The sequence below is a fragment of the Natator depressus genome, chromosome 7, assembly GCF_965152275.1.
Source record: "Natator depressus isolate rNatDep1 chromosome 7, rNatDep2.hap1, whole genome shotgun sequence".
Classification (NCBI taxonomy): domain Eukaryota; kingdom Metazoa; phylum Chordata; order Testudines; family Cheloniidae; genus Natator; species Natator depressus.
The window spans coordinates 95,071,965-95,095,632 of NC_134240.1; the positions used below are offsets into that span (position 1 = coordinate 95,071,965).

Consider the following 23,668-nt stretch of genomic DNA (forward strand, 5'->3'; position numbering starts at 1 on the left):
GTCACCCTCCAAGTTTGATGAAACTGCAGTACGTATTGCTTTTAGGGATCTGCTGGAAATGGAAGTAAAAGCCTGATGGGGTGTTGGAGTACATTACTGACTGTAGGAAATATGGAGATATAAAGGAATGCACTAGAATTTCCCCATAAATTCTTATGTCTATGCTTTTTAGCATACCATAGTGTAGATGGAGCATGCTCTGTGCAATTTTCAGTCTCATTAAATATAGTTTTTGTTTGCTGATATCAATGGGAGTTGAGGGCACTCAGCATCATAGAGACCCCAATTATGCAGATGCCTAACTCTAAAGTCAGTGAGACCATTCATGTGCTTACTGTTAGGCACATGCTTAAACACCTTGCTGAGGTGCTGAGAGTTCCTCAGCGTGAACTGGACTGATCAGGATTTGGCCTACAGTATGGTAACCTAAATATTTCTGAATCACCTGCCATCAAGGGTTTTCTGTTTTTCTTATTTGCTGTAATCATGAAGGATGAGAATATTTTCTTCAGTGTTTTAATCAATGTTAAATGCTGCACAACTCTAACACCAACACACACACACAGAGGATAATGCTAATCTGTAGTCTTTTTTTTTCTTTCTTCTTCTAGTTGTATTTTCTCTTTCAAATGAGGGAGTGATCCCAGCATTTGACTGACAGGATGGTTTTTTGTGGTTATGGCAGAAGTGAAGTTTGAGGAGGGATTTAAGTGAAAATAGGGAGGACACAAGGGGCATTTGAATAGGGAGTGTGTTCCAGGCATAAGAACAGCACTGAAGAAAGTATAAAGATGAAAGTGATGAACAAATAAAGGGAGAGGCAAGGAGAGATTAATTAAATGTGGGAAGAGATTGAGGGGGTGGGGAATAAAAATGAGAGGAGAGGTGTAGGCTGGGATAGGTTCCAGTGGATAGTTTCTTGATACCACTACAGTAGTGCCAATTGGATTCCCTACACGTTACTTGTTTTGTACTTTATCTCTACAGTGTACATAGTGATTAGCTGCTTCAATGACATTAACAAAGTCACAAGAGAATTTATTATATGATATTATCATAAAGATAACTGATGATGATTCAGAGTCAGGATGAAATATAAATCAGATGTACTTTAATCAAATAATTGCAAGTAAGCAGCAAGGTATGCTTCATACTTTTAAAAAGAAGATTCAGAAGTAACTGTTTGTCAAAGCATGTTTCAGGCTGGAACATTTTATAGTCTGAGGTGCTAATTTATCCAGGTTCATCAAAATAGACTCTAATATATCATTAAAGTGATACCCATAATCTTCTGCTGCTCCTGATACTTAGTTCCGAGTAGAACAGGTGTTTAAATTATTAAGAGCCCCATTACACACCAGAAATCCATTTGCATACCTGGTTCCTGGAACATAGCATTGAAACATGACCATTGAGAAGGCCAAAAGGAGATATGAAAGACTTGTTACATTCAATTATGTCACTTATAATCATGTTTAGAATATAAGAAGCTCACCAAATATAAGCATGACCAAAGGATAAAATAGAAGCCAGGAAAGCCAAGCCAATAGATTAGCAAGTCATAACAAAGCATCTTTTGAACTACCTGGATTGCAGTCAGCTACACCTGTCATATAATATGAATATATGCGCTAGGATCATTTTGGTACTCTTCCATTTTGGCAAATTCATCAGCTCCAAGTAAGTGTAAAACCTGGATCAATCTCAGGGAAAATAATCACACATCATTGACAGGCAGTGATAAATTCCTGGAATAGTGTGAAAACTTTGGATTTCAATACTAACCAAAAGTTCAACTCCTATTCATTGCAAGGTATGAGACTTTTTTGGCACAAGCTTTGGGCAAAATCCTCCATCTCTATGGGTGCCATCAAGGGGGCTATGTTTTTAAGTGGATTCAGTGGTTGTACTTGAAACCCAATCTAGCTTAAACATGGCAGTTATCAATGAATTTATTAACCAAATCAAGTCTGTGGTTTGGCCAGATCTAAAATAATTGTGTAGCCTTTCTGGTACTGACAAGAATATACTGTACCATGGCCCTTGGCTTTCAGAGCCAGCAGACAAAATCCTGCCCAGGTCAATGAACTATGGATGTAGAAGCCCTCTACACCAACATTCCACACAAAGATGGACTACAAGCTGTCAAGAACACTATCCCCGATAATGTCACGGCTAACCTGGTGGCTGAACTTTGTGACTTTGTCCTTACCCATAACTATTTTACATTTGGGGACAATGTATACCTTCAGATCAGCGGCACTGCTATGAGTACCCGCATGGCCCCACAGTATGCCAACATTTTTATGGCTGATTTAGAACAACGCTTCCTCAGCTCTCGTCCCCTAACGCCCCTACTCTACTTGCGCTATATTGATGGCATCTTCATCATCTGGACCCATGGAAAAGAAGCCCTTGAGGAATTCCACCATGATTTCAACAATTTCCATCCCACCATCAACCTCAGCCTGGTCCAGTCCACACAAGAGATCCACTTCCTGGACACTACAGTGCTAATAAACAATGGTCACATAAACACCACCCTAGACCGGAAACCTACTGACCGCTATTCCTACCTACGTGCCTCCAGCTTTCACCCTGACCACACCACACGATCCATCGTCTACAGCCAAGCTCTGCGATACAACCGCATTTGCTCCAACCCCTCAGACAGAGACAAACACCTACAAGATCTCTATCAAGCATTCTTACAACTACAATACCCACCTGCTGAAGTGAAGAAACAGATTGATAGAGCCAGAAGAGTTCCCAGAAGTCACGTACTACAGGACAGGGCTAACAAAGAAAATAACAGAACGCCACTAGCCGTCACCTTCAGCCCCCAACTAAAACCCCTCCAACGCATTATTAAGGATCTACAACCTATCCTGAAGGATGACCCAACACTCTCACAAATCTTGGGAGACAGGCCAGTCCTTGCCTACAGACAGCCCCCCAATCTGAAGCAAATACTCACCAACAACCACATACCACACAACAGAACCACTAACCCAGGAACCTATCCTTGCAACAAAGCCCGTTGCCAACTGTGCCCACATATCTATTCAGGGGACACCATCACAGGGCCTAACAACATCAGCCACACTATCAGAGGCTCGTTCACCTGCACATCCACCAATGTGATATATGCCATCATGTGCCAGCAATGCCCCTCTGCCATGTACATTGGTCAAACTGGACAGTCTCTACGTAAAAGAATAAATGGATACAAATCAGATGTCAAGAATTATAACATTCATAAACCAGTCAGAGAACACTTCAATCTCTCTGGTCACGCAATCACAGACATGAAGGTCACTATCTTACAACAAAAAAACTTCAAATCCAGACTCCAGCGAGAAACTGCTGAATTGGAATTCATTTGCAAATTGGATACTATTAATTTAGGCTTAAATAGAGACTGGGAGTGGCTAAGTCATTATGCAAGGTAGCCTATTTCCCCTTGTTTTTTCCTACCCCCCCCCCCCAGACGTTCTGGTTAAACTTGGATTTATGCTGGAAATGGCCCACCTTGATTATCACGCACATTGTAAGGAGAGTGGTCAGTTTGGATGAGCTATTGCCAGCAGGAGAGTGAGTTTGTGTGTGGGGGGGGGGGTTTGGGGGAAAAAGGCGCGGGGGGGTGAGAAAACCTGGATTTGTGCTGGAAATGGCCCACCTTGATTATCATGCACATTGTAGGGAGAGTGGTCACTTTGGATAAGCTATTACCAGCAGGAGAGTGAGTTTGTGTGGGGGGGGTTTTTTGGGGAAAAAGGGGCGGGGGGGTGAGAAAACCTGTATTTGTGCTGGAAATGGCCTACCTTGATTATCATACACATTGTAAAGAGAGTGGTCATTTTGGATGGGCTATTACCAGCAGGAGAGTGAGTTTGTGTGTGGGCGGGCGGAGGGTGAGAAAACCTGGATTTGTGCTGGAAATGGCCCAACTTGATGATCACTTTAGATAAGCTATTACCAGCAGGAGAGTGGGGTGGGAGGAGGTATTGTTTCATGGTCTCTGTGTATATAATGTCTTCTGCAGTTTCCACAGTATGCATCTGATGAAGTGAGCTGTAGCTCACGAAAGCTCATGCTCAAATAAATTGGTTAGTCTCTAAGGTGCCACAAGTACTCCTTTTCTTTTTGCGAATACAGACTAACACGGCTGTTACTCTGAAACCTATAAATATTCTTCTTACTCCTGTTTTGAAGACAATCTGCTCCAAACTGCCCTCTATCTGCCCTTTAATTAAACTAGTTAAAGACCTTTGCATTAGAGTTGGTACCTCTGACAGTTTTTTCAGGGCAGCCCAAGTTGTCCTCCCTAATTCAAGCAAAGGATTTAAATCCTTCCCTATGTTGCTGGGTATGGATATATACCCTACAGTACATGATGAAAAACCAATATGAAATGAAACCTAAAGCCAGTGGTGTCCCAAAACGTTCTGCAAATTAAATCAAAGGGTAACACATAACTCTTAAAAAACCTTGAATTATGTTAATCTAAATGAAACATATTCCAATTGCCTTTGTTTCACCCGATATTTATGCTTTTAAACACTGTAAGAAACCTAATCTCTGTAGTTAGCAGAAGATGACTAGAGATTTACCTCTCTTGCTCTTTCCAGTAGACTTATGGCTCTCTCTACTGGTTCTAATAATGGCCTACAAATGATTCCTTGTACTTTGTCATGCTAAGGTAGCAAGAGAGCTTAGAAGAGTTTCTACAGTAAGTAGGTTTCAGAGTAGCAGCCGTGTTAGTCTGTATCCGTAAAAAGAAAAGGAGTACTTGTGGCACCTTAGAGACTAACAAATTTATTAGAGCATAAGCTTTCGTGAGCTACAGCTCCAGCATTCAAAGAGTATGTATGTGATTTCCATTTTGCTGTTTCAGTTACTTGGACCAGGCTTGATTGCTTTATCAGTGCCAGTTACTAGTTTAAGAACTTGTCACCTTCACATCACTTGCTCAGTGCTTTCAAAACTGTGTATATCAGCACTATTGTTATGCTAAATAAATGTTTCTACACAGCTCTTCTACAATTTAGCTGTCTCTCATGCTCCTCAGTTGACTAGTAAACACATTTCCAATTATATCAATGGCAAATGCATTACTACCAGACAATTTTCTGTATTTCAAACAGGTGCTAAAGAAGGGAGAATCTGGAAAGTATTTGTTCATGAACCACCAAGAAAACCCTAGGGTGCTGCTATCCAGATTCAAAAGATGGAACTAGCATGGAATTAGGAGGCAGTGCACTTTTACCACCTTTTGGACAAGAGGAAAATGGTCCTGACCATTTGTGATAATTAAAAAATACCCTGACACTTTTCACAAGAATAGGGTATTAACCCCAGTGTTCCTGGCTAAATTCCAACTTCATTCTACTTATGTAAACAGCCTTGGCAGTTTCAAATAGATCCGATATTCCTCACTTATACAATACTGCTTCATAATGCTAGAAATGGCCACAGTCTGCCTCAGAGGGTGGCTTCCTTTTCCTGGTGAGTGAGGAGAATTCTGTATATCCTATAAACATGTGTTTACTCGAATCAGGCCCAAGGATCATATTCTCAAGCCCACTGAAATCAAAGAGTGCTAACTGGTGGATCCATTTATAGAATTTAAGAACTTTGGTTACGTTTGTTTGACAGGTACTATATAAGTGTAATATATAGTTTTGTGTTCAGAATACACTACATATTCACATAAGAACTAAGATTTAAGAATAAACTGCTGTCTTGATCAGCCAATAGGAAATAAGTAAACTTCCAAAGGTTCCTTCTGCTCATGAATAAACTTTTATCATCTGTTAGATGCAATGACACACTCCCTTCAACTTCAGAATGCTTTAGTTCTACTACTCAATCAATAGCTTTTACAAGAAGAGATTTATTAAATGCACTACTTGTTCTGCATTTCAACATCCTTGTTGCACTAACATATCATTACATACAAATGCCAAGAAATTCAGGACTGAATGATCCACATGTACAATGAAGCAATTATACAAGTTAAATTAATGGCAAATAGGATGCTGACTGCTTCCATAAAATTGAGCTGCCTAAATTAATATTTCCAGAAGCAATCCAATTTGAAGTATCCTGGTTTTCTAAATCTCCCCTAATTTAATAGTCTATGCACTACTTTTTCTCAGCTACCATTTTGAGTCTTCACTGTAATATGTTTTATTGCACATTTAAGATGATAAAATATTATGCCATCTGTACGGAATATAAACAGGTGATTTTTTTTTTACCATTATGAATACCAATATTTGGGATTATCATTAGCATGTTTGATCTGAGCTGAGTTTTCAAACTATGCAAAATGAAAGACATCATATTTTATCTTCTGCCTCTTCTTGGTATGAAAGTTAAACTTTCAGTTGCATTCTTTGTAGAGTATACGCTTAATAGGTAACTTGGCTTATATCATAATTACATATAGAAAGTATGTTAGAAGAACGTAAGGCTGTAAAGTCAAGCCCTCAAAAGCAGAATACAACTTGAACGGGGTGGGGAGGGGGAGAGTGGGGAGAAGGGAAAGAAAGGAGGGAAAAATAGATCTACTCCTGTCATAAATATAAAGGGAAGGGTAACAACCTTCCGTTACACAGTACTATAAAATCCTTCCTGGCCAGAGGCACAAAATCATTTTACCTGTAAAGGGTTAAGAAGCTCAGGTAACCTGGCTGGCACCTGACCAAAAGGACCAATAAGGGGACAAGATACTTTCAAATCTGGGGCTGGGGGGGAGGCTTTTGGTCTGTCTGTTCTGTGTGCTTGCTGGACACAGATCAAGGAAGCAAGCAATCCAACTCCATTAGAATTAGTAAGTACTAGTAAGGGAATGCGTTAGCTTATTTTTGTTTTGGCTTGTGATTTTCTCTGTGCTGAGAGGAAGGTGTATTCCTGGTTTTCTTTTTGTAACTTTAAAGTTTGGCCCAGAGGGAAATCCTCTGCGTTTTTGAATCTGATTGCCCTGTAAGATTATCTTCTATTCTAATTTTACAGAGGTGCTTCTTTTACCTTTTTTCTTTATAATAAAGTTCTGTTTCTTTTAGAATCTGATTGGGTTTTTTTTTTAGTATCCTAAAAAAAACCCCCAAGGTTGGTCTGTGCTCATCTTGTTTATTCCCAGGCCTCCCCCGGAAAGGGGGTGCGGGGGCTTGAAGGGATATTACGGGGGGAGTAGGAACTCCAAGTGGTCCTTTCCCTGAGTTTTAATAAAATCACTTGGTGGTGGCAGTGTTACCCCATCCAAGGTACAAGAGAGAATTTGTGTCTTGGGGAGTTTTTAACCTAAGCTGGTAGAAATAAGCTTAGGGGGTCTTTCATGTGGGTCCCCATGTCTGTACCCTAGAGTTCAGAGTGGGAGGGAACCCTGACAACTCCCATTTTTCAATACCAAATTTTCACCAAAAAAGGGGATCCTTTTGAAAATGATTTTCAATTTTTTTGAATTGTTTAATGAACAAAATCTTACTTTTTGGATCAGTTCTATTCAAATGTAGGAAGTGCCAAAATTAAGGTTGTCCACGTAAACCTTAGTCTTGCCCCAAATATCCCCAAATCTGTGATAGAACCAAGAAAAAATCCATTTATTCCACATCCCAATCCAGCGCTGTCGGACTTAAACACAGAGAATGCCCTTTTGCTTTTAGTATTGAATCGAGGCGGGGGTCTTGTAGTACAAATTATATAATCACGTAATTGAAGACGATACCATAATGCATAAGGAGAAAGAGTAAAGGTTTATTTTTGCATTTAAAATTAGTTTAGACTCTTTAAAAAAATAAATCTGCAGTCTTTCCCATACTCTGCACACCCCACTGTCTGGCTTACATAACATACCAAACAAATTGGATAATGGCTGGTTTACTTTATGTTCTTCTACTTCACTCTTGTCCTAGCAGGCTTGAGTGACAGGATCCCATTCTCTGTTTTTCATTAAGTGTCCAGGGGAAATCCACTGAAAAAGTTTGGCTTTCTCTAGTTTAAAATGTACAGACATGCCTTCTTTTAAAATCCTTTGCAGATAGTTCAGTCAACACAATTGACAGACAATTTCCTGTTCTCCTAGTTGTAATGTGTTAAAGGTTTTTTAAAAAAATGATTATTACAAAATGGTATTATACTCACAATTTGTGAAGATTGTTAAGGCCCTCAAATATTTCTGGGGTCAGACATCCAATTCTATTATTGGAAAGATCCCTGAAACAAACAAAAAAAAAATCAAAAACATTAGTTGTGTACTATGGGCGTACACAGCTACATAGCCACAAACAGCTTTGTTAGTTTTGATTTTAAGGAGTTAGAAAGCTACAAATGAAAGAATAAATATAATTTTTTTGTACTATAACATATTTGAATTTAACTGATTTTATAGCTTTTTAATTTTTATTATATTAACATAGTTACGAATCCCACTTAACAGTTAAACTTTCCTGTAACACATTGGTTTGAATTTTACATTAATTGCTTTGTAAATGAGTGTCATGTCTCTAGAGGCCTCAAAGTAAAATCAGTCTTCATCTCATAGCAGTAATTTTTAGCAACATTTATTTAATAATGAGAAAATGACATGTATTTTAGGAATTGCTGCATACAATAGTTTCTGCAGCCTGGTCTGAACCCTAGGTATCATCTATTTTTCCCTTATTAAGTTACTCCATGCTCAAGGCCTCCTATCATTGCCAACCAGAATGGATTTGATTTCAGTCAAATTGATTTAAATCGTGATTTAAATCGCTATACAGGAAAACTCGATTTAATCATGGATTTCTACATAAAAGTGCATTCTTGTTGTTTGTTATAACCTTAATACATATTCTTCACAACTCAGAGATAGATAGATGTAGGTTTCATTTTTAGAAGGTACACACTATGCATTTTTAAAGTGATTTATTTTGAAAACTTTTCAGATTAGCTTTACAGCTATATCAGAAAATGAATGATTGTTTGGTTATTTCATTTACCAAAGGTAACTGAAGCAGATATTTAGGAAGTCATTGGGAGGTAAACTATCTCCAATTCAACAGGTTAATCATTAATATTTGTAGGAATTTCTTGCCTCCAAATATTAATGATTAACCTGTTGAAGGTTAATCACCAGACAGACATTTAAATTCTTTTATTTAACTAAAACAACAATGTTATGTATTCTGGAATTTTTTCTTCAACAGCAAATGTCTAATGTTTTAACAAAACATGCATATGAATTTTTGAATTTAGTTAAACATTCAAGTTTTTTAAAATCAGGTTTGTTTTTGTTACAATTGTTTTAACTAAAATATTAAATATTAAATAAATATTAAATATTAAAAATTATTAAAATTAGTATTAAAATTTTTTTAATATTAAATATTAAAAAATATTGACAATGTCAGCCAGGTTAACACAAGAAACTTAAAATATTGGCTCCTGCAGCTAACTCAGTCGTCTTCACCTTCATTTTCCTGTTTGTTCATAAACTGGAAAAGAAAAACAAGCTTTCCTGCTTTTTCAGGTCCCAAACGATTTCTAAATTTGGAATGAATTAGTCCAAAGGAAGAAAATATTCTTTCTACACCTTTCCACATTCTTTAACAGCTACTGCTGTTAAAAGTGAGATTATCACTTCAACAGTCTCTGAATCCAAGTGTTTAAGTGACTTCCACCAGTTCACTGGTGTGACTTTCTTTAAAACATCATCAGCAAGCATATATTTCTTGAATGGTTCACCCTTAGCTCTGAAGTTTATTATAGTTGGCATTATGGAGGGATGATTGCTGGATGTCCATGTCATAGCCAACTCCTCTTCTTCAGCAATTAGGGTTTGACCCTGGTACCAAGTATTGAGAATATCTGCAAGAAAATGAGATGGAGATAGTGCTTGTCCCATTCCTTTTCTTAATGCTTGTAATTTAACTCTGTCATTGCATATTTCTCTTTTTAAGATCTCACTCAGTTCCTTCCAAATTTCGACAGCATCAGCAATAAACAGTGATTTCCCTGCATTTTGTTCAAGGCTACAGAAATAGGCTTCAGGGTACTCAGTATGTGTTCAACATTTCTCTTAAGCCCAGTGCTGAGAACTTTGGTTATGACAGTGCCATCTAGTTTTTAACAATTTTGTTCACAAAGAGTCATCAGATTAGGCCAGTTCTTGATATAGTGCTCAAAACAGTCCACTACTGAGTTACATCACAAGTCTTGTGGGAGAGTAAGCTTGGTTCCTCCCACTCTTTTCAGAGCAGCTGCTGCAAAGTGGTTGTTACAGAAGTATTTTGCAATTTCAGCAACATTAGCAACCATATGTTATTAGCTTGAGACTCTCTTCACTTTCCTCTAAATAATTTCTTCTCATTTTGGATACATTTCCAGCATTGTCTGTGACCAAGCTGCGTACCACACATTTGAATTTTTGTTCACAGTTTGTTATAGCTTTTGCTGCTACTTCTTCTAAGTATTCTGCTGTGTGCGCATTTCCTGATGTATCAGTTGTTTCTGTAAGAAAGACATTCCCTTCTTCTGTTGTCACACAAGCACATACAACAGGATCATTGTGGACACTGCTCCATCAAGACTCAGGTTAACAATTTTACCTTTACCTCTAGACCTTTTGCACACTGCTCAATTTCTCTTTCATACACTTTATCCAGCAATTTGCCTGAGACATCTGCTCTGTTGGGTGGACTGTATCCTGCTCTTAATCACTGAACCATGCTAATGAAGTGTGGGTTCTCAATCATACAGAAAGGAGAGTTTGTTCCATAAACAAACTGGGCAATTTTTTCATCTATTACCTCTTTTTGTAATCTGCTAGTTCCTATCACAAACTTATCTATGGTTGTTTCTGGATGATGGATTTTTTTTTTCTTTTTGCTACAGGTGATATAGTGTGGCTATGTGACATACATGATGTGACTGAAACACTATCATTGGCAGATAACTCTGAAACTATAGAAAATGATGGTGATCTTGAAGGTGGATAGTCTTCAGAATCCCATATGTTGAGGATGGATTCTCCTAAACAAAATAAGTCAATGCAGTTATTTAATTATTATTAATGTACTGCTCATTTAGTATTACTCATTGCACTCACTGACACTCAGTACTACTTTAAAGGTGAAATTGTAAAAGGAAGATCTACCTATTTCAGCTATTTATTTTTTATCACAACTGCATCTAAAAGGATAGTACCATAGAGTAACAACCATATTTTTTGCTCAAACATGAGAATTCAAGAATAGTCCAGAAGGAAGACAGGCAGTCCTAAGAAAGAAGTATGAAATGAAAAAGTTTACCAACCTGAAGATCCTGCATGTTCAGACATGTTCCTTTCCATCATCTTCAACGCAGCTTCCTCCTGAGAAGGAACACTTCTCATGATGTTTCATTCAGGCAACTAGGCCTTGCATTTCTTTGTTGCACTGTTTGCATTTTGCATGGATGCCTGTCTTACACACAGGTAGAGGAACTTCATTAAAATATTCCTATACTGGGTCTCTTTTACGGCCTGCTGGCATTATAGGTTTTCCCTTCTAGTGAGAGAATGGTATGGTAGGTCTTAAATTAATGAAGACTACACTCAAAAAGACCTCAAGACTTCTGGGATATGCTGCTCAAACAATTTAATTGTTTCTACTGCCTGTCCCTCCCTTCTCACATTTATCTCCAGACTTCTTCTCCTTGTCCAGATCTATTCCACCCCAAATAATCTTCTCTTCATTGAACTTTTTGAAATTTTGCACGTTTAGAGAGAGGTAAGGGATTGACTCTGTGTGCACAAATTTGCAGGGGCAATAGGGTTGAGGTCTGTTATTTTTCACCTCCATATATTATTTATTGATTTTAAAACATTTTTGCTGTTAACAAGCATGTTATCTCTGGAGACACAAATCCACAGTTTGAGAACTGCAAAACTAAGCATCTCTGATGGTATCTTCTAGACTGAGCACTGAGTCCCATTGGGTAGATAGAAAGATTAACCTAAATAATCGATACAGAAGCCCCTGGAACCCCATAAAATTGGGTCCCTAATCCATGAACTATTGGAACTCATTCACAAAACTTTTCTTAAACATTACATGAATACATTGTCTCATACTAGAGAATTAGAATTTATAATCCCTATTCCATCATGAGATTCTTTGAGCTATAACGTATCTTAATTAAAATGATCTTTGGATAGGTTTTGTCCTCAAAAAGCATTTTATAAAAAAAATCTTATTTAAATTAAAAAAAATCTGATTTTTTTAAAATCATTGATTTTTATCCACCTTGTTGCCAACATTCTTCCAGCTGAGGAAGTCTGTAGGAGAGTTTTGAAGCCATCAATGCCACTCTTTAATTAACCAGAAATATAACTCTTGAGAAATGCAAACAGTGTACCGCTGCCTCTGCAGCATGCCTTGGGTCTGCAGACCAAAAGTTTAGAGAGACTGGCCCAAACCATAAATTTTGGATCTAGATTTCAAACATCCCAAAAATTCAGAGAAGTTTGTATCCAGGAGTTTATCTTGAGATCTTGGGTCTCAAGAGGGAAACAGATTAGGACTGGAAAACTGAACACCCATCTCCCATGTGATATTAACAAATAAACCATGAATGTCTTACTGGAGGTCCGTATTAAAAGTTATAAAAGCAAAAAACCAAAATATTAGCCTAGGGTAAGTTTTCATTATTATGCCCATTTATACTCTAATTTCAAAGCTAACTTATATATAGCTGACTGATAGCCATAATAGAAAGCTTAAAGCACTAATTAATAGTTGTTATAAAACCCATTTGTGTTGTAGCTTATAAAACCCAGGTGGGGGCTGTTATGGAAGCCGAGTGAGTGGCACCAGTGGGGTATTTCTTCTGCGTTTTGTGTCACTGGTTTTCTTCATCTCCTTTTTCTTATATTCCAGTGTGCTTCTGACACAACACACAAAACATAGTTGCAACAGGGACAGGATATGAGCAGCTAGGACAGAAAATTCACAGAAGGCTCAGGTGAAGGAAAAGGGAAAAAATCAACTTCTCTGGTTCAAGCAAAAGAACATAATTCAGCAAAGTTTCTGGCTACATCACTTGCAGTTTAACAGCCTAAACTCTACAAATAATATTAATCTAACCAAAGTAACGAACAGGGCAGCTGTTATGTCTCTTGAGCACCAAGTAGGGGGTGTTTGGCCCTCCTACAAGAGTATACCAGCCACTTCATAAAACACTAATCCTCACTAGGTTTTCAACTTAACCTGAATGCCTCCTGCTCAAGGAGGCACTTATAACAAGGACTCCAAAAATCCCCATCAAGGTATAACCCCAGATCCCCCCAAAAAAACCTCCCCACAAACACACTGATTGTCATAGCAATGTCTATTATTAAATGTACAGATGGGATGGGCTGTAACAGGTCTGTGGAACCTTCTCAAGGGTTCCAAAAGATTGTGTACAACCCATCGCACCAGAGTAATAACATGAGGCATAAAGTCACTATGATGTGACTATAGTCTCCAGAAGAGCGTATGCAAGATTACACTCTATGTAATTCATAACTGCGACAGCGTACACTTTCAAGAGGCAGCTACCAGGGCTCTCCCACCATTTACAAGATGACAGCAGCTGCGTAATTCCAGATTTTCCACCCTATGTGTATTCTCAACTATAACCTAATTTCCTGACTTTCAAATGTTTTGTTTGTAATTTTAACTTAAATTTCTTCAGCTCTGTTTTTTGTGAAAACTGCAATGATCTAATCATCTTTCAAACGAACAGATAACCTTTTACAACGTTAAATCTAGTCTGTTTGGAAACTAGATTGGTATTGCTTCAGGTATTGTGCCGCCTTTCTCTGCCGCCCTATTTTCTCCTATTATCCTCCGCATCTGTCAACACACATGTCCAAAATAAGAAAGCAAGAGTAATAATTTGCCATCTTGTAACTAAATCCTCAGAATCTTGGAGAGCCACCCAAAAAAATTACTGAAAGAACAGGGCATCTTTTAAATCTCACTGTGTTTCATGTTATACTTAAAAAAATGAAAGTTTTGGATAATCAAATATTACTGTATCTTCTTACTAGACATGAAAATATGCTTGTGCAGCTAAACATTTTAAAGTAATTTTTAAATATAGCATACATTTTTCTTATATACTTCTCAATTATATTAGCTGGACTAGTCCAGAAAAAGAGTAGTTTGTGTAAAAATATTAAAAATGTTAATTTATATTTTTTCCTACTGAGAGGATCATTACTCCATAATGAACACAAGCATAAAACAGAAATACATCAGTAATTTTCCTAGTATGTCAGTGTCACTGGATTATCCTGGAAATCTGTAGTTTAACTTAAAAAAAGAAGGAAAAAATAACAGCCAAATCCTAAAATTGTTACTTGGGCAAAATTTTATCTGAAATCATTAGGAATTTTACCTGAGCAAAGACTGAGCAGGGATTTCAGAATATGGATCACTGTACGTGGCAAAACTGGGTAACAAAACTAGATTTCAGCCAAAAGAAAAAAAAATCACAAAACTAAAAACGATCTTGCCATCCTATTCATGTAGTTCTCAAGAAGAGACATGCAGTAACAGGCTATTTCTAACAAAGCCACAGCACATGTATCCTCTTCTCAGCCTCTAAAATAACAAATGCTATTTTCACAACATGTTGCATAAGCTGGCAACAACTGAAATCTGTTCACTGTAAACCATTTTTCCTCATGAAACATTAGCAAAGAGAAATGACAGCTTGCACCAGCTTGCTGCACATACCTCTCAGCTGATCCTTATGATTTTAGGGCCAATTTGCTGCATGTTACAAAAATCTGGTGTTCATTTTTAGTTGTAAAATATTTACATCAGAAATGTTGACTCATGAAATTGATCTTACAGAAGACAAATATTCCTCTGTTAAAGAAACGAGTCCCACATGCTTTCTGTGCTTCCTCACATTTTATTTTTTATGTATCCATCATTTTGTGTTAACCCAAATGGTAACGCAGTTTGCCATTGCAAATAATGAATTCTCACAATACAATCAGTTCTCAGAAAGGGTTATACACAGGAGAAATTGTTAATTTTTATAGGACCTTGACAGCTTGCAATTTACCCACCTCGCTCACTGTAATTATGTCTCCTTCAGCGGCCTATGCTACACTAGCTTCAGCTGCCTACTGGATTACTCATGGGACATATGTGAAACAATACTAAATGAATGCAAGTACAGTCAAAGTAATTACAGCATTCAGACTTCAGTAACGTTTTTTATTTAGAGCTAGCTCTGGTTGATATTGTGTAGTGATCTTCTACTACTCAAGAACATTTTCCTCGTGGATAAGAGTGGAAACATATCAGTACCAAACACAGAATACTTCTTTTTAAAGTCTGGCATGATAAATCTCAGGATGTCTGTGGGTGACGAGAGCTTCTGCTGAGGAGTCTTTTTGCTAGCTGTCCCATCTCCTAATACCTTTTCCCTTCTTTGACTTCTCTTTTGCGGCCAACCTTTGACTTCCTCAAAATGTTTCTTTTCTGTGACTCAGAAAGATTAAATCATGGCGTTTACAGGTTACCCATTCTTCCCACAAGAGGTCAGGGTTGTGTTATTAGATTATATGGCCTCATCAGTAATTAACATTCATTCTCATCATTGCACTACAATGTAATTATCTGTGTATGCAATACAGAAAAAATTCAAATATAGAGATCATAACTAAACAGCAAAAGTGTATGATTATATAACGTCATTTATTTTTCATAAAATTGCCCTCCACAAGCTCTAAATGAAGAATTTACGCAGTATAGGGATTTACTTATAAACATAACTGCATTCACCATTCTTTGATGTTTATTATTAACACTGCTATTTACAAGCCATGTAAAATTAGCAGATATCAAAGTCCTTTACTAAAACCAAAGAATGTTAATTGAATATGTTGTTAGGGAATTAACGAGTTAAGAATATAAAGGTATATGCCAAAATGTATTATTTGAAATTTGACCCCAATATTTTGCATTAAATTAGTAGGGAAGTAATATTTTAAAACCCAACTTCAAAAATACACAGTTATCACATGATCACCAGTATTCGGAAGGATATGGTGTACAATATGACCAAAGAGATTAAACAAACAAACAAAAAAAGACACAGAGTAGAGTAGACTTGATAGACAAGAAATTGGTGAACTTAACTTCTTCAGCATGCAGAATCCTCCTTCCGAGGAAATTGTTTTATAAATCTGGCCTATGGTATCTATGAGTAAAAGTGGACCTCATAACAAAAAAAGTGGGTGCGCAGAATTTTTATTTCAATGTACTAGTTAGGTCATTAGTTACACATTTTTAAAAAACGTATCAGCTACAGTCTTATTTATTTAGATATTTAATAGGGTATTTCTTTGCTAGAAGACAAAAAGATATTTTTAAATACTCCAAAGCATGCCCCCAAATAGAGCAGAAAATAGGAATAGGACCTATGTAGAAGAAAAAAAATTAAAAGAATCCAAGTACAGTATGTGGTTTTATGTCCTTTGCCCTAAGTCCTTATGTTATTATTGCTTGGTGGCATACTCAAGTTCCCCAAGGACAGAAATGTTGATATGAACACAATTTCCAGGGTAATTCAATTGGAATTAATACTTACAAGCGCTTCAGTTCTGGAAGTCCATGGAAGGTTCCAGGCTCAATAGTACTAATCAAGTTATTCTTCAGATCTCTAGAGATATATAATAGGAGGAGCAATTAATTAGCACTTTACCTAGAATACTAGTCTCATACATGAACAGAAGAACAAAAAAGATAACATACTAAGGCTTATCCTAAGCTTTATTTCGTTTAACTCAGAACAAGAATGCATGTATTTTAGATAGCAAAACTGAAAAATATTACCAAGCTCACAGTTTGGAAATCAATGGGGAGATTTTGCAATAAAAAGAGTTGGTTAAGATTGGGGGGAAACATATGTGGCTATGTGCCCTTTGTTTTAAATTATTTTTAAAAAATTTCCCTAAACAAGTTTGCCAGCTTTACCAGCCTAAGGAAAAATGCATTAGTCAACAGAACATTTTAAAGTGAGTGAAACAATTAGATCAACCTATTGGTTTGCTTATTCATTGTGCTGTGCCCTTTTACACTCAAAATAGTCTTCCTTCCCACCTACGGAAAGCAAAGCAACTGGCATTTGGTATATTGTGCAGATAGATCAGCACAGTGCATTGGCACACATACATATTTGGCAGACAGGTGTACTTGGTAACTATCCAGGGGATCAGATGTTGTAGAGATAAAGAATATTTTACTAGCATTAGTAACCTCATCTGCTACTGGCGCAGTACTTGAGGCAGTGACTCTGCTCTCAATTCAATCTCCACTGAGATTTAATATGAGATTTTCTGATGCTCTCCAGGATTCGGACTCTGAAGTGTGTTTTGGGAGTAATTAGAAAGGCAGGCATAGGGGATATCTGCTGTAAATTCTTGTAGACTCTTGGTGTTCATCTTTTAAACAGTTTGAAACTCATAGTTGAGGGCTGGCATTCAATAATATTAGTGATGTTTTTCTCAGGACAAGTCTACACTACAGCACTACTTCGGTGCAGCTGCGCCACAGTAGCACGTCTGGTGAAGACGCACTATGCCGATGGTAGAGCACTCTCCTGTCAGCAGAGCTACTCCACCTCCACAAGAAGCGGAAGCTATGTCAGCAGGAGAGCATCTCCCACCAACAAAGTGCCGCTGTGGACAGCGTGAAACTTGCATCGCTTGGGGGCAGGGGGAGCTTTCATACCCCGGAGTGACGTAAGTGATATTGATTTAGGCTGTAGTTTAGGCCTGCTCTCAGACTGGTGAAACATTCTACAATGGATGCACTGCTTCTGGGAGTACCACAGGACAGCTATGTCAGCACCAGTATGAGTCACCCTACCTATGGCTTTCTATTTTATTGCAAATACAATACATACCAAGTGAAATCCTGGTCCAATTGAAGTCAACAGGAGTTTTGCCATTGACTTTAATAGGGCCAGATTTCACTCACAATATTTATTTCAAATATTTTCAAATAAGATCCACATATGAGAAACCAACTTTTTGTATCTTTTGCTAACTATGTAGGTGGACCTTTACATTCACTGGTTCAGTAAGGTGCTGTGTATTAATGCTGCTTAGATTTAATGCTGGTGGCCCATTAATGCTCTGTCTCCCTCATATTCCTCAGTCACCCGTTGACTGAAAGCTCACTTCACATAACCACCCCCCAGTTCCATCAAGAAGGAGATCATGACCGCTTACAGACAAGGAGTTCCAGTAACTTCTACGTTTGTGAACATTTGAATTTTTCCTATTGACTTGACGCAAAAACTGTTTATATGGTTATCGTTATGGAGTAAAGAGCAAAGCTATCGGGCAAACAGTAGTAATATTCTAATCTTACTGGAAGAGACTGAAGGAGGAGTGAATGCCTCACAGCATTTCTACTATTCATCTCTCATTTCAGCCAGAAGAGCATATTTAGGTAGTCACTTGTTGAAGTTATAAATATAAACCTGAGTCAGGATAATCATACTGTGATTATTACTGCAGCTAATAAAAAGAGCCTAGTCAGCTCAAAGATTCTGCAACAGCTCAATCTACAAACACACATAAGCAAGAACTGAATACTCCAATATTCACATTTACTCCAATATTCATACTAACAAAGATTCTGTTAACCATAGTTCATTTTCATCAATACATTTTATGTATCAATGATTTATTTATATGCACATAGCAATAATGTGACAAGACCCAGATCTGCCTACAAATAAATGTGAAAATAATATGAAAACCCAGACCTTTAAAAATGAGTATAAACTGGTATTGCTTATGTTTAATCCAATATGAAAAAAACAGCAAGTTATTACGTTATTTAACTTAATGTGATTTGTGATTAAATTGCACTGTATACGGAGTGATTCATAATATTTTAAAATAAACCATTCGTAGTGTATTTCCCCCGGCTTTGACCGCAAAGATCATGTATTATAAAAATCAACTACTCTATTGTTCTTAAATCAACTTTTGTTCTTTACGTCAACATGTTCGTCAGGGGCGGGGCTTTCATGATGAAGACGTCATATTTTCTCATCTTGTGACATCATTAGAACAAATCACATAAGAAAACTGAGAAGGGAGCTGCATTTTTAAAGCTGAGCTAAAATCCTTTTACATGAAATATAGGTAGTGCAAGTAGTCCATGTTTACTTAATCCCTATAATTAAATACTTAATCTAAAAAAGTGAAGATTTAAGAAGAAAGAGTAATATATTGGCAAATTTTTCTCCTTGCCACCCCAGATATTGCAAGTATAAGTTTTATTTTATTTTATTTTTTAAAAAAATATATTTCAGTTGCTATTCTCCAGCCCTAATTTTCATCTATATCAGACATACATTGATCATCGTCTTATACAAACATAACTCATCAGAGTAAGTTAAACTTATTTTAACAAAAATAAATTGAACATTACGATGACATGCTGGCAAATATTAATATGTTTCAATTAAGCCAATATTGATATAACTTTTTTAATAAATATGCATGCATACTCAAATATGCACATGTGCATATCCAACATTAGAGGTTTATTGCATTTTCATATATTTGGGCATGGTCCAGCATCCTATTTCCTTGGACCATAATGACTCCTTATGCATACTCTCTTGCTGCCTGCTACGTAGGCAGAAAGCAAGCATCAGGCCCAGAGGCTTCCTCTTTCCCTTCCCCTGTGTGGTCACTCTGCAGGAAGTGAATGTGCTAGGGGTTGACTGAGGAAGGGAGAGAATCAGTGCCCCCTTTCCTCCATTGTGGAATCCCAAGAACCTGGGAAAGTTGGCCACTGACAGGTTGAGTAGAAGAGAGGCAGGTGGCAAACAGTAAAGTGCGGAAAGCAATTGAGCTGCTGGACAAAGTGGAGCAGCCAGAAAGGGGCAAAGGGCTTGAGAGAGGAAACTTGATGGTGATTCTGAGACATAAGGGGACAGGAACAAAGGAAACTGAGATAAAGGGACAAAGAGAGGAAGAGATATGAAATTCAGAGGAAGAAAGAGACAGTGACTCTGCCTCACAGAGGACAAGAGGTGCTACCTCTCAAGTTGCACAGAGTGGATAACAGATCCATTATCTACCCCTAAAGATGCAAATTTTATTGCAGGCTTTTTATGGGCCCAAAATAGACATGTCCTATGGTCAGTTTCCGCATAAAGGTCAATGAGTTAATAACCATAAATCTAAAGTATCTTCTCATGCTTGGAGGTCATCTCTCTTCAAGTTTGTAGCTGGACAGTCTAACTGCCGGGACCATTGTTGCACGGACCTGTAGTAGTCCTCCTCTCATTCCCTCAGTCACAGTAGTTTGCCAAAAGTGCGCAGCAGATAAAGTGGGATGGAAGGATAATGAAAGGCAGTCACTAGTTACTACAGTGACAGGAGAAATACATATGCACAGACTTGACTGGAGAAAGACTTGCGCTGATTCTGATCAACTGCAACACAGTCCTCCTCTTGCTCGAAGTGTATGTGAAACCGCACAGCAGATGACTGAGAAATTATGGGCCATGGTGTCATCATTACACTGCTGATACTCTACTCTCCACCTCTTTGTTATCAAAGCAAGAAAATGGCAGTGTCTCGATTTCTCAATGTCTGGTACAGATAGGAACTTGGATGAAAGCATCTGTAGCTGGGCGAGATACAGATGATGTTTATTAGTAAGGAGACACACCCTCAGGAATCAGCAAAGGCTGTGATCTCATCTTCTGTTTTTTGTCAAGGTGGTTTGCAGACTAGGGATAAAATGGATCCATCTGCTGTCCTAGGACTACAAGAAAGCAGCAGTGGCCAAAAGTGCCATCTTCCACCTTCAGTTGACCAAGAAGCTGTGAAATTTTCTTCTAGATCAGAACCTCACTATTTATATAGTAAGAGTGGTGTGTGTGTGTGTGTGTGCGCACACACACATATATTCCTCCAGACTAGACTATTGTAATGCATTTGTAGATCTCTTGAATAGTGTCCCAGGCCTTTCAGAAGACATACTTGAGCCTTTGGTTAACGTTAACCAGCAGAGTTTATTTTCTTTTGGTGATCCTGGGTTATTCACCCTGTATAAACTTCAACCACAACCGAATTCCCTTAACTCTCCAAAATCCAAAATAAACCTTGCAGCCTACTGAACTCTGTCCACAAACAACATCAGGAGTTAGCCTTCTCTAGTCAAGACAACTGAAAAATACCTTAGCTACTTACAGATGTAACCTTTTGCCTGCTTAGTATGTTCAGTCTATACCATCACAGCACTCTATGCAGATAAATTTGAAGACCACTTGTCAGCTTCATCTAGTGCAGATGTCCACGTTTAGACAGATTAAACTAACAAGAACACGTTACAACAATAATCCATATTCTTCATTGGTTGCCAATTAATTTCAATGTGAAATTCAAGTTGTTGATTATAATCTGTAAAGCCATAAATGATATACAAATTTAATAACTATTTGAAGAGATCCTCTCTCATAGTTAACAGTACCAATGGCTAGTGACAAATCTAAAAGAACCAGAATGCAGAGAACATTGTTGATGGGTGCATTTTAATGTATGTCAAAATGGAAAAGTAGACACCAGGTTTTAGACTTATTGAAATTTGCTGTGTATTTGCCCATGGAAACACTGTTCTATTTCTAGGTAACTTGTGAAAGCCCATAGGAAAAAGAAGCATGATCCTGAACTATCATCTGCAGGAATTAAAAAGCACAGCCTCGTGTTAGTAAAAAACAGACCATTTCCAGGAAAACTGTCTATCAACTGGATGGCCAAGCTAGGCTATCTGCTCTCCTTATTTTAGAAATTATACTAGAATTTGGTAGGTCATTTTAGTGACGGCTTTTCCCAGAAAACTGTAGATATACTACCCACAGTCTTGGCACCATATCGGTAAGTATGTTGTTCTTGTGATTATTCCATAATGTGTCAATACACTGTTAACTTTATCTTTTCCTATCTAGCACCCACTGTAGACTACAATACTGTCAAAATAAATGTGAAAATTACCACAACTGCATACCATCTATATTTCTTATTTCTGCAGTAGGAATGTTACTTGATTATTATTACTTCCTTACCTTTAACTGGTATTTTTGTTTCAAACAGAATGACTTTTGTCAAAATATTAAATACAGGCCTGTCATTTTCTAATTTAGCTAAAGCAGCTGGTTACATTGAAGCTTTATAGTAAGTATCAACTTTCACTGAGTTAAATAAAGAAACCAGGCTAATTTGGTTGTATGTTTACACTTCCTCCCAAGAAGATATTCCTGAGGTTTGGCAAAAGGCTTGATCCTAAACATGCCAAGCAGCAGCCCAGGCTGGACCACACACACACATACTCTGTGCAAGCAACTTTGGCATCAGCCAAGCATAGGAAAGGAGGAAAAAGACCTACCACCGTAATACTCAATGGCTGTAGGGTGACCCAGTTAAAGTGACCAAAAAATGCATTTTATAACTAACAGTTATGGTTTTATGATAGAGAATTCTAACTTCTAAGTTGCTGTTCTTAGTCTAAATGACGTGTCATTTGTGGTGTGGGTGTATACATCCGGTGGCACGACCTGAAAATAAATCAAAACTAAACTGCTGTTACAATTACAGATACACGAAGCTACATGAAGTCCACTCTAGTTGTAATAATTGAAATGTTTATACCAAGGTTGTACAGTTGTAAAACTATTACTAGAATATGTATTGGAAAGTCATATCTTGCATCATTTTATATTACTGTTATTAGAGGTACTTATGGTGTGGTACCATGATCTTGACTAAATATGAATGGGAAAAATAACAACAGGGTGGAGTTACTTAGTAGGAATTGCCTTGTCATAACAGAAAATATTTTCTGCAGAGTTAGAAAAAGTAACCAGAAGACAGTTTCCTTTCTATTTACAAATTAGAACGTACGTAGAACAGGGGGCCACAAACAAGGGAGTTTGGGAGGCGGGGAAGGAGATACTCCTGCTGAATGAACAATGTGCAAATACTAATGTCTTGGGGTGAGTGAGTTTGTTTGGCTGTTTGTGTTTTTCTTTCTCTTTCAGATCATTTCAATTACATGGTGGATTGGGATTGTGAATCTGGGTACTATTTAAACCTTTGTTCCCTTGCATGGTGTCAAGTATCAGGGGGTAGCTGTATTAGTCTGTATTCACAAAATCAATAAGGAGTCTGGTGGCACTTTAAAGACTAACAGATTTATTTGGGCGTAAGGTTTCGTGTGTAAAAAGCTTTCAGAAGAAGTAGGTTTTTTATCCACGAAAGTTTATGCCCAAATAAATATGTTAGTCTTTAAGGTGCCACCGGACTCCTTGTTTGTTCCCTTGATCATCTTTGACCAGCCTCAATCAGCTTTGTGATCACCCTCCCCCCTGTATGATTAATGAGGGGGTAGGGCTGACCTAGGAGAGAAGGCCTTAAAAGCCAAAGGCTAAGTGACCAAGGGGAGCTAGCGAACACGGGACCACAAACAGGGGAGTTAGAGAGGGAGTTTGTGGAAGGGAGACGTAATATAATCACTATGGCATCACCAGTGCCAACGCTGCTCCTGTCTCCTCCACCTGTGCCTGTATCCAGACAGACAATCTGACCATGGATGCCTCTACCCAG

General features: G+C 37.7%; 1 protein-coding gene across 1 annotated transcript in view; it reads right to left on the reverse strand.

The window, feature by feature from the left end:
* ADGRA1 (adhesion G protein-coupled receptor A1) overlaps nt 1-23,668 on the reverse strand; it is a 468,757-nt gene that overhangs the window by 261,991 nt on the left and 183,098 nt on the right. The window contains exons 3-4 of the mRNA XM_074959108.1: nt 16,621-16,692; nt 8,149-8,220 (exon numbers count right to left, since the gene is read on the reverse strand). Coding sequence (XP_074815209.1) covers nt 8,149-8,220; nt 16,621-16,692 — 144 coding nt within the window. The remainder of the gene's footprint in view (nt 1-8,148; nt 8,221-16,620; nt 16,693-23,668) is intronic.